The 12,643-nt window shown below is 44.2% G+C and overlaps 1 protein-coding gene across 1 annotated transcript in view; it reads left to right on the top strand.

Moving 5' to 3' along the window:
- LOC120052611 (transforming growth factor beta receptor type 3-like) overlaps positions 1–12,643 on the top strand; it is a 132,149-nt gene that overhangs the window by 95,190 nt on the left and 24,316 nt on the right. Inside the window, exons 7-13 of the mRNA XM_038999622.1 lie at positions 1,040–1,187; positions 6,166–6,355; positions 6,832–7,127; positions 7,723–7,878; positions 9,092–9,262; positions 9,860–10,063; positions 11,357–11,650. Coding sequence (XP_038855550.1) covers positions 1,040–1,187; positions 6,166–6,355; positions 6,832–7,127; positions 7,723–7,878; positions 9,092–9,262; positions 9,860–10,063; positions 11,357–11,650 — 1,459 coding nt within the window. The remainder of the gene's footprint in view (positions 1–1,039; positions 1,188–6,165; positions 6,356–6,831; positions 7,128–7,722; positions 7,879–9,091; positions 9,263–9,859; positions 10,064–11,356; positions 11,651–12,643) is intronic.

The following is a 12,643-nucleotide window of genomic DNA, read 5'->3' as shown; positions in this document are numbered from 1 at the left end:
CTGGAAGGTTCTCACATCTTCACAGAGGAACTCTGAGTGACCATCGGGTTCTTGGTCACCTCCTTGACCAAGGCCCTTCTCCCCCGATTGCTGCTTTTGGCCTGGCGGCCAGCTCTAGGAAGAGTCTTGGTGGTTCCAAACTTCTTCCATGTAAGAATGATGGAGGCCACTGTGTTCTTGGGGACCTTCAATCCTGCAAACATTTTTGGTACCCTTCCCCAGTACTGTGCCATGACACAATCCTGTCTCAAAGCTACACGGACAATTCCTTTGTTCTGATGGCTTGGTTTTTGCTTTGACATGCACTGTCAACTGTGGGACCTTATATAGACAGGTGTGTGCCTTTCCAAATCATATCCAATCTATTGAATTTACCACCGGTGGACTCCAATCAAGGTGTACGAACATCTCAAGGATGATCAATGGAAACAGGATGCACCTGAGCTCAATTTCGAGTCTCATAGCAAAGGGTCTGAATACTTATGTAAATAAGGTATTTCAGTTTTTTTGCAACAAAAAAAACATTATTCTAAAAACCCGTTTTTGCTTTATCATTATGGGGTATTGTGTGTAGATTGATAAGGAAAATGTTTTATTTAAGCCATTTTAGAATAAGACTAACGTAACAAAATGAGGAAAAAGTCAAGGGGTCTGAATACTTTCCGAATGCACTGTATATAGTGTAGGTTGGCAACCATTTGGGATGCAAATTCTCGTGGACTGTAGTCTGTATTTCCAGTCTGCCGGGTGATGGTCTCACTCTCCCAGCAGTGTGATTACTCTGTATACGCATTAAGAGCCCAAAATTACAGGGAATATGGCAATCATGATGTATTTCACCATACGGCTGCTATGTGGTCTGGTCTGCTACGCACATGTCTTCCTCTTTCTGGGAATACTTCCAGTTTCTTAATCAGTTGGCCAGACAGAGGGAAGGCATGTAAATACTGAGTATTTTGGGTCTTCCAAAACTTATGGCTCTCTCCTGGCTGGCTTTCTTTTCCCTTCTCTTTCTCTCTCTATTTCCCTCCCTGAGCAGTGCATTCCAGGTGGATGTGATTGTGGATCTGAGACCACTGGAGGCAGATGTTCCATTGAAACGTAACGTCGTGCTGCTGCTGAAGTGTGAGAAGTCTGTCAACTGGGTCATCAAGGCTCACAGCGTCATCGGCAAACTGGACGTGGTGGTACGTAACACTGAATCTGAACGCTACGGAGAAATATTTTGTTTCTAAATAAAAATACTTGTATTTTCAGTAACCTGCAAACTGGACTTGGTTGGTGCGTGACTCAAAACGTCGCTCTGAACGTAACAAACACAGCCCTTCTATTCATGGAGTGCACCTCCTTCACTCGGTCGCTTCATGCCATTTGTTATGAACTTTCTCAAGCTGTTCTCTGCCATAGTGGTGCCCGAAAGTCTAGTTGTGCCCAGTCATTCTGAACGGGGGCTATTGACTGTTACGTCTAAATGTCACGATAGTGGCCTGGAAATACGATCAATCTGACGACATCACAATGATGACAAAAGGTTTTCCTACTAATTATTTGCCTCCTTTTGAAATGTTTTTTTGTGTTTCCCAGCCACTGTAATGCAATTTTGCTAAAATCTTCATCAGCTCCAATTGACAATGCGCAGTCGGGTGTCAGTCCTAAAACGCATGTTCAAAGCAATAGTGACAAAACGTGCATCTCATGAATAATAGGAAGGTGCTGCTTTGACCTAAATAAAACATTTTTCAGTAGTTGCACTTTATTTAATGGCCAACTCCAGAGACCCAAGACTCCATTCCTCAGGTTTATAGCAAACCAAGTGGCAAGACTGCTATTGAGTGTTTTCTTTTTCGAATTGAGAAGTTCAACTTTCAGATGTTAACTGCCAAGATCTTTTTTCACTGTCTCAGTAACGCATCACAATCAGAGGAGGTTGGTGGCACCTTAATTGGGGAGGACGGACTCGTGGTAATGGCTGGAGTGGAATCAGTCGAGTGGTATCAAGTACATCAAACACATGGTGTACCATTCCATTGGCTCCGTTCCAGACATTATTATGAGCCGTCCTCCCCTCAGCAGCCTCCACTGATCACAATGGCACGAATGGTATTTGGGGAGACAGGCAGAGGATCCATGTCACAACACATGACTAGACAAGCACAGCGGACAGACGGACATGTCACCACTTTTCGCTGCTGACCAATACATTTGTCACAATTCGAGGAGTGTTGAAGTGGCACCTGGTTTCAGCCTGCCTGCAGGGGAAATATCATGCTGACAGCTCCAAGGGTTGTCATCGTATTGAATGAGGAGGGGAGAGGGGGAAGAGAGGAGGAGGGGAGGCGATACTTTTTCATAGGCCAGGTTCACACAAACTGGATTTTCATTGTGCTCACAGCCTCCCACAGCCTGACCTCTTTGCCGTCCATCGTAATGTGAATGATGAGCGTTGCTGGCTGCAGGCCCTGTTTGCATCCTAAATAGCACCCTATTCCCCATCTCTGTGGATTGCACTGCAAAAACAGTGACAACACAATCACTGCCCAAATACTGTGTAATACCTCAGTGACTGGCTATCTGTCTGTAGAATTTAAATATTGTGTCATACTTGTTAACAGTGACACCCACAAACACTGTGGTCGTGTATACACTTTCAAAAAAATAATTGACTAAATCTGTTCTAGTCATTGAAAAACATACACTAATTTACAAGGCTTACACTAAGGGCGATTTATTTGGTTTTAGGTTAACAGTAGGACATTATCCAATAGCCATATTTGCTCTGGCATTGCATGTTTACCTCCCACTTACATCAGTCTAGACATGTATGTTAAACTAAATAGACCATTTACTAATATCCGAAGTAGAGGTCGACCGAATATGATTTTTCAACGCCGATACCGATTTATTGGAAGACAAAAAAAAGCAGATACCGATTAATCGGCCGATTATAAAAATAATAATAATAATAAAAAGGGGGGAAAAAGGGGGGGGAAATATATATACATATATTTTTATATATATATATCATACACACACACACATTTTTGTAATAATGACAATTGCAACAATACTGAATGAACAATGAACACTTTTATTTTAACTTAATATAATACATAAATAAAATCAATTTAGTTCAAATAACATGAGAACATATGTTAAAACTAACCACCAGCTTTCATGGGTCTTCAATATTCCCAGTTAAGTTGAGAAGTTTTAGGGAGAGTGCAGAAAGCAGAGCTTGTCTGCATGGTCCCCTGTCAGTCTGCTCCTCCGAAACACAGACGAGGCAGAACGTTCCTAGGCCGTCATTGAAAATAAGAATGTGTTCTTAACTGACTTGCCTAGTTAAATAAAGATTAAATAAAGGTGTAAAAAAAAAAAAAAGGCAAATCGGCGCCCAAAAATACCGATATCCGATTGTTATGAAAACTTGATATCAGCCCTAATTAATCGGCCATTCCGATTAATCGGTCGACCTCTAATCCGAAGTCATAATGAGAGATGGCTCTTACACCTTTGGCACATAGCCATTAGATACCTAGTAGATATGAAAGGTGTTTTGCCTATTATTTAAAAAAAAGTGACATAGACACAATTTAGCCCAAACCAACCTGGCCTGACCTTCGTGCTATCTTCTCTACGAGTGCTGCGTAGCTCTGGTCCATGGTCCCTATGCTATGCTAACTGCTGACCTCAGTGGAGGTGTGTTGTCTTATGGGCTCTAGATACCTGCTTCTCTGGGTTGGTTCCACACTCTGTAACAGTGATCCTCACGCAGGCAGGCTGTGTGTGTGTGCCTCTGCCAGTCCATGACTCTGCACTTCTCCCAGTCAGCCAGCTCAGTTCAGGCTGCATCCCAAATGGCATCCTATTCCTTATGCAGTGCACTACTTTTGACCAGTGCATTACTTTTGGTCAAAAGTAGTGCACTACATAGGGAATAGGGTTCCATTTGGGATGCAGACCCACGCTCAGCCCCATCCACTGCCTGCCTGCCTGCCAGCCTGGCTGTTTGTACAGCTGCCCTTTAAGCTGTCACTGAATCAATCAGACCAGCAGAGCAGGGCTACGGTTGGCTACAGTAGTGGGCTACGCTAAGAGAAACATGAGGGGGAGTAGGGGACTGGAAACTGGGAACACATGTCAGCGATGTGCTGTGCTGTTGACCTACAGTTTACTGTACTGCGAAAGTACTAGCCTGGTCCCATATCTGTTGGCATGACATGACATTTGGCATGCCCATGAATGACCATAGGATTTGGCAAGACAGCACAAAGATCTGGGACCAGGCTAGGAAATTACAGGCCAGGGCCAGACATAGAGTACAGTACTGAACTCAGAACAGCATAAATCATTGGGAGGAGTTCAGTTATGATGGATCAGATTTGTTTTTCACTTCTGGTTTTGATTTCTGGGTTTAGAATCCATTAATCCATCTAGGACCGAAGTAAACTGAAACTGCCCAGTATCATAGCAAGGGTTTCATTGACAAAATGCTTACTTAATGCTGTGTGTGTGAGAGTGTGTGCATGTGAGTGTGATTGTGGGTGTGCTTGCCTGCATGAGCATGCATGTGTGTCTCAGTATAAATATCTGTCTTTGGGAACCAGCCACTGTGTCAGAGTGAATATCTCAAAACAGAGAATGTCAGCTATGTATGTGATATGATAGCCTCGTAAAATCAAAGCATTGCTAGCTACTGTCAGAGGATTGGCCACAGCTCTGCTCCTGCTCCAGGGGACAGAGGGGAGCTGCATCCAAAATGGCATCCTACTACTTATATACTGCACTACTTCTCATCAGAGACCTATGAGCCTTGGGGAAAAGTAGGTCACTAAATAGGGAATATGATGCCGTTTTGGACAGAGTGGATCTGTGGGAAATGTCTTTGGGAAGGGATTAGCCCTCCTCACATTATACAGCATGGAACACTGGGGAACTAATGAGGAATTCTGGTAGAAATCTGACACATTAGACTTAGTCCCACCATTGATCAGGCTTTTGGTGCTTGTGCGTGTGCGTGTGTGTGTGACCCGTCACCACTGCTACATTGGTCAGGGCCTTTTCATGCCGAGACCTAAAATGTCTCTTTTGACTTTGATTCTTTCAAGATATGAGAGTAAAATTTATATTCTCACACTTTCATTGTGGGTTGTGGTCATGCCGGCTTTTGAAGCTCTATAGTGAAGTTTTACCATTTCATACAGTCAGACAAAGGAAATGAAACCAACATAGACCTAGAGATTACTGGTAAATGCTGCTAACTAGAAAAGAAGAAAGCACCCACTTTGGTTTGTATAAGACTGATGACGGCAAGGGCCTCCCGAGTGACTCAGCGGTCTAAGGCACTGCATTGCCGTGCTGAGGCGGCACTACAGACTCGGGTTCGATCCCACGCTGTGTCACAGCCGGCCGCGACCGAGAGACCCATGAGGCGGCGGACAATTAGCCCAGCGTTGTCCGGGTTAGGGGACGGTTTGGCCGGCCGTCCTTGTCTCATCGTGCTCTAGCGACTCCTTGTGGCGTGCCGGGCACATGCAAGCAGACTTCGGTCGTCAGTTGGACGGTGTTTCCTCCGACACGTTGGTGCGGCTGGCTTCCAGGTTAAGCGAGCACTGTGTCAAGAAGCAGTACGGCTTGGCAGGGTCGTGTTTCGGAGAACCCATGACTCTCGACCTTCGCCTCTCCCGAGTCCGTAGGGGAGTTGCAGCGATGGGACAAGACTGTACCTACCAAATGGATACCACGAAAAAGGGGTAAAAGTCAAATAAAAAAATACATTAAAGACTGATGACAGCAGGTTAATCACCAGTTAATAGCATTGGGCCAGTAACCAAAAGGTCGCTGGTTTGAATCCCCGAGCCGACTAGGTGAAAAATCTGTCGACGTGCCCTTGAGCAAGGCACTTAACGCTAAGTGTTTGCTAAATGACAAAAATGTTAATGTAAAAAAATTATCATGACAGAGAGTGTGCTGCCGTGTAAGATATGGTTTATATGGTTGTGATGTTCTGTTTCTCAGAAGAAGAAATCATAGCAGTTTTTTCTTTGTTGATAACTGATTAAAAACTCCTTGAATCAAATCAATTGCTGGTAGTTTTGCCTCTACCAATATTTCCATACAGTATAGGCTACTAAGCCTGTTAATTCCTATTTTTTCCCCTAATAGACGTCAGATACCATCAGTCTGAGCCGCAACACAGAGAGGCTGATGGAGGTGTCTAAGACCCCCAAGCACCACCTCCCATCTGGCTCTCAGGCCCTGATCAAGTGGGCAGAGGAGCATAGCTATGGACCGGTCACCTCCTACACCCACACCCCTGTGGCTAACACCTTCAACCTGAGGCTCAGGGAGCCAGGTAAGACACGCCAGGCCATTTACATTAGACTCAGAATTGTGTTCCAGTACTTGACTGTAATTATACTAATACGGTAGATCATGTATGACAAACAGACCTAGGTTTAGTCAATGAAATAAAAATATCTACAATGTAAATAAATTAGCTATGCTTTGATTTATACACATTTTTTATGAGCATACATTGTTATAATGTATTTAACTGTTAAATAATGAATGTCTACCACAGACCATCACAGTTTAACTGTTCTTAAAAAGACAATATCATCAAAACTTGGGCCAGTTTCTGCTCTGTGCCATTTCCATGGCTCTAAAACCACCAGATGACTCTTTAACAGAGGCCTCTCTCTGTCTCTGTCTCTCTGTCTCTGTCTCTCTGTCTGTCTGTGTCTCTCCCTTCTTTCCAGTCTGTGAGTGTACTCACATATTTGTGTGTTTGTCTCTGTGACTAAAATGTGTGTGTTCTGTGACTTCCAGATGTGCTAGATCCCCTGGACGCCATGTTCCTTCCAGACCTGTCTATCCTGTGGGACACCAACCCCCTCCTGTCTGGTGGCCCGGGGGGTGCTGCCTCGCGCTCCGGTGGCCTGCCCTTCCCCTTTCCCCCACCGAAGGAGCATGGCCTGCCCTACCTGTCCCTGGAGGACCGTTCCTGGCTGGGAAGGGAGCAGGTTGGGGAGCCTGAGGAGCAGCAGGGGACCCTCAGTGTGGGGCTCAGTGTTCAGTGTGAGGAGAACAGGATGGTGGTCAGCATCGACCGAGAGAGTCTGCAGGTGAGTGGATGGATAGTGTACTGTAATATACAGCCAACTGGTTTATCACTATGACTAATTGTGTCTGCAATAGAGGACAGGCTTGGTTTATCTCTGAGTCTTCCTCTTTACGTAACAGTGACTGGTATGGAGTTGAATGAATTGTGTGTATTTTCAACAAGTGTGTGTGTGTTACTGTGTGTTACTGTGTGTGTGCTACTGTGTTGTGCTGTTGTGTGTGTGCATGCGTGCCCTACAGTGAAGCAGGCAGAACACAACAGACCACATCACAGTGTATTAAAAGCCACACACTGCAATTAGGGATAGTTATGGTTAGAGTTGGACCATCCTGTGGTTTTTATGTCTTCCGGGGAACTTAATATCACACCGAGAAGTAGTCTGTGCTGTATAGTGGCATAGTGACGTCTAATGCCAATGAAGTATAGTGCCACACTGTGTCTCAGCAACCTCTTCTGACAGTATTGAGATGATTGTTGATAATGATTTTTATTTTATTGCAAATATTATAGATTATTGATTGACTTTACTTTTTTTTCTTTCAGTTTAAGGCTTTATTAATTGACTTTATATTACTTACGTGTGTCTCTTTCCTCAGGCCAGTGGTTATGGTAATGCCAACCTGACTCTTCAAGACCCAGAATGCAAAGCGACGGTTAACTCCACCCACTACACCCTAGAGACGCCATTGGAGGGCTGTCAGACCACCAAGTACCCCATGCACCCCAGCTCTATGGTCCTCTACATCAACTCAGTGAGTACCACACACAATGGCTATAGCATCTACAAAAACGAATCGAGGGCCAGTTTCCCAGACGCTAGTCTTGCGTTACCATACTCCCAAGTCTTGTGAAGCCTGAACATTTAAGCAACCTGGACCCAAATAACCCTACTCCTGGACTGAAAAAGAAGGTTCAATGGAATATCTCCATTTTAAAATAGTTTTTAGTCCAGAATTAGGATAAATCTGGGTCCGGGAAACCAGCCCTATGAGTGCTGTATCCCCCAATCCTAGCCTGTTACTCTGAACAATGGTATAATCAGTTATCTCTGTTCAAAGCATGGGAGAAGGACCCAGGGAAAAATTTAAGACAACACTATGAAAATGTTATGAGGTTCAGTATTACCGTCAAACCCTTTCTGAGCAGAGTTTATCATTAAAATGGAATGCAACATGTGCTTTCACTAACAAGCAACGATAAATCACTTCTCCGCGCATCTATTAAATCATTTTCGTAGCAAATTTAGTACAAAACACATTTGTGTCCAAATACAGATTAGAAATAACAGGCACACACCCAAAGTTCTCAGACTCCTATGGTCAAAACAAATGTATCTTCATTTATCTGTTTCTCAATATATCAAAGCCCCATATCCTTGTATGGTCCTTGTTTGTCCCATCCTACGATAAGGTGTTTTAATTACTTATCTACACACCAGCAGGAATAAATGAAATGGCAATGATAATAATTAACCTAATTTAGCCCGTGTCCTCCAGCCCTAACTCACCTTTGACCCTGTAAATGTCTGAAGTACACACCAGGCTTCCCATGTTTCTTTAAACTGACAAAATGAGAAATATGCTTCACGGGGTCTGCCTGAGAGAGCTCTGGACTGTTGAAATCTCTGGACGTTCCCACGTTTTAATTCCAGCTCATCTGTTGCAGAATGTTTTGGCAGCTAGATTCAGATCAGAGCCCTGTCACTGGTGTCCTGGGCCCTTGAATGAAGCAACACCATTCACACACAGACAATTATTAGAAAATAGTTTGGCGCCGATCACTGGGAAAGTGTCCTGGGGTGTGTCTCATATGGCTCCCTATTCCCTATATAGTGCACTGCTTTTTACCAGAGCCCTGACAAAGTTAGTGTTCAATAAAGGGAATAGCTAGGGTGCCATTTGGGACGCATACTATATCTGAACTGTGTTCACTGATGTGTTCAATTCCGCTGTGCTTGACATCCAGATCTTGATAAGTCATGCTGAGCCTAAGGATGGGAGTGGTGGTCCCCCAGATGACGAGGATCTAGAGTCCGGAGACGTGACCTTCCCTGGGGAGGCAGAGGAGCTGGAGAGGCTGGAGAGGGCTGCTTTCCTGGAGCACACCACGGATCCTGATCACAGATCCTCCATTCGGGTAAGACATCTATAATATATTTTGATTCTATATGACTCACTCTCTCTCAGGACCAGAACACAGGTCATCCATTCTGGTAAGACATTTAGCTATATGACTCTCTCAATTATTATTATTTTTTAAACATTAGGTCTCCCTCGAAAAAGAGGTTGGTTTTTAACCTCAAGGGAGTTTATTCTGGTTAAATTGAGGCTAAATGAAAAAGGAATTAAGAGTGCAGCTTTGCATGACAGGGCCTGCCTGGGTTTGGGAGAGCTGGGAGTCAAGACCAGACCACTAATCATAAATAAATTGACTCCCATCTTATAGATGGCGCCGTACTATATGGCTGCCGTCGTGCGTGCGCTGACCCAATTTAATCTTTTGTTATTTTTTTGCCATTTAACTTTTTTTTGCAAAAAAAATTATCCTCTGAACATCAGATCGGCAGTTACTATCCTCAATTCCGGCTTCAACTTCAACTTTGACTTATCTGCCTTGGGCTATTTGTTTAATTCCTACCGATTTACATATTTATTTGTTTGGCTCGTCTCTCCTTCTCCATCCAGTTCAACTGTTTTGATTGGCTGTCTCTCCTTCTCTGTCCCCCTCCCCCAGTTCAACTGCACCTACAGAAAGAACCAGAACACCCTAGGAGGATCAGGATCATCAGGATCGTTTTCCCACTTCGCCCCGGTAGCTAAGGAACCAGTCAGAACCGACGTGATGTTCAACATGGAGCTGTACAACACCCAACTCTTCCGCTATCCGTCAACCCAGGCCTTCCACACCGTTTCCAAAAATAAACAGGTCTTCGTAGAGGTAAATGGAGCAGTGAACTACTACAAACGCACTGTACCAGGCTGGCTGTAACCGTTTGGAATATATTGAAGTAATACATTGTGTTTGTTGTATTTTTCGGCTGTTTGTGATTCGCTCAGATGAAGATAGTTAGTAGGCTGGTATCCAGATGTTAGGACCTGAATTGTCGGAGCGATTTCACAAGTTGTGTGTGTGTGTGCGTGTTTCTGTCTCTCTTAGATATGAGGCCTGTCAAAACAACAGTGAGGACTGTTCTGTGTGTACTCTGTGTCTGGACTGTCGGGTCCACTTTCATCTTTGAATGTTTTAGCTTCCACAGGGTCCGTTGATATTTGGTCTAGGTCGGGAGAATATAAAGCTAACATCTCCTCTTTCTGCTGTTAACTATCCCACAGCCATGGGCTCTGTCCTCCCCTCAGTGTCCTGGCACATATGACACTTCTATTTATTCTGTCTGGCAAGTCCAGAATGCAACTTGCAAATAGTACTGAACAATTATTACTAGAGAGGTCCTACAGGGAGGTTGTGTAAGAAAAGCTAGAGATTCATACTGAGCCCACTCTCTCCCACATCACACCTCTCACACTGGGATGAGACCTGCCATGCCCTGTCCTGGTCCCTGAGACTATGGCCCAAACTAAGGTGTGTAGGAAACTGCTGTTGTGTTTAAGTCCCTGTCGACCATGAAAACTGTCATTTTGAAAGCGGCGTGTGTGTGTGCCTGTGCATGCATGTCTGTGCTTTTGACTGGACAAGCTTTTTGACAACCTTGGCATGGTGATGGCACCGACACAAAACAGAAAAACACATTTAGGTTTTCAGTGAGAGAGAAAAAGGACAAAAAAGCAGCAGAGGCATAATAACTCATGGAAATGCCTTGTGGTCTGCCGTCGGAGAGATCCTCTTAAAATGTTTTGAAGGGACTGAAATCCGCTTCAGGATTTGTGATTCTTGGACCAGATAACACTCTGATAGTGTTCCTTTTGCTTGTTCTCTGTGTTAAAACAAATTGTCAGGTCCTGGACTGACAAGAGAGTGTACGGACGTATGCCAAGATGGTGCTCTTCACAAAACTTTGCAGGCCGAAACAGATAGTTTGTCAACTTGACGACGTCGATGAGAGGTTTCAACAATAAAATCATTGGATACCTTTAGAGGCTATATCAATCATATAGCCTGAGCCTCCACACATTGCTTACACGTTATAAACGATAAAACATTTGTATGACTTAAGTTTATTGTTTTTATAAAAAATGACAATTTTTTCCCCTTCTCTTTTCTCCCGTGCTTCAGATTGGAGCCTTCAAAGTCGACCCAGAGCTAGGGTTCATGATCCAGACCTGTTTCATCTCTGCCAACTCCAACCCGAACATCCCGTCTTACTACACCCTGATCGAGAACATCTGCCCTACGGACGACACGGTCAAGTACTACCCTCAGAGAGACCTCCCTATCCCCCACTCCCAGACCGACAGGAAGAGGTTCAGCTTCACCTTCAACTCACCCTTCAACGAATCGTTGCTGTTTCTGCACTGTGAAATGTCTCTCTGCTCCAAGAGACCCTACAACAACCAGGGACGGGCTATGGTAGGTTGTTTTTCTTTCGTGTCTGTTCATCCTGTACGCTATGACCTCTAAAACAAAGTAGAAGAGAGAAGCTTAGTATTTTGATTTGATATCAGTAATATTATTTATTGGGATAGATTTACTGTATGTTTTGCATAGAAAGGGGGAGTATGAAGAGTTGTGGAGGTCGGCCCAGGGATTGAACCCTGGAACCCAGGTGTAGTCCAGAGCCGGCTGTGCCACTGCCAAACCATCTGCCTCTTTCAGGGCCCTACTTCAAGTAACACAGATTCAACTGGCATGACCTGAATCTGTGGTCTGTGCAATGATTCATACATTTTATGGTCATTTGAGCAGCATTTAGCGTAGGTTAGGTCTGTGCTCCAGTCTGCGGAGATTTGGCACCAAGCTAGGCCTGCTGCACAATCTGCCAGTCTCAATCCATTCTGAACCAGAAGCAGGAAGCATACATCTACTTAAGGTTTCTAAGTAACCATCTGTAGAACCAAAACAAGCCACTAGCTCAAGTGTCACTTCACTTTTCCTTCCTTCGCCTCGCTGTACCGTAGCCTCTCTCTCGCTCCCCCCCACTCTCTCAATCTCTGCTATGTCATTGTACTTTCATAACCTTTTCCAAGCAGTTCTTTCTGCTCAGTGCTCCCCCACCCTCTCTCTATCTGGGTCTCTGATGGTATTCTACATTAAAACTGATTCAGAGTCAGGCTGGGGCTCCAAACTGAGCAGCGCTGCAGCTGGATGTTTACATTATGGTTAGTATAGGGATCAGGGGGAAGGAACACAAGTTCTCACTAGGTATGATTTCCCACAAATTATATGTGTAGTTAAAGATCAAAAGGGATGCTTGGTCTTGGGCAAAGGTGTAGAGATTTGATGTATCGATTGGTCTTATAAACTTTTTTTGATCATATGAATACATGTAACAGTCTCATGGCTGATAAGTAAATCATACAAAAAACTGTACATTTAAATGGGAATATTAATGAGTTATGTTTA

Source organism: Salvelinus namaycush, chromosome 8 (assembly GCF_016432855.1).
Source record: "Salvelinus namaycush isolate Seneca chromosome 8, SaNama_1.0, whole genome shotgun sequence".
NCBI lineage: Eukaryota > Metazoa > Chordata > Actinopteri > Salmoniformes > Salmonidae > Salvelinus > Salvelinus namaycush.
This window is presented reverse-complemented; position numbering and strand designations above follow the sequence as displayed.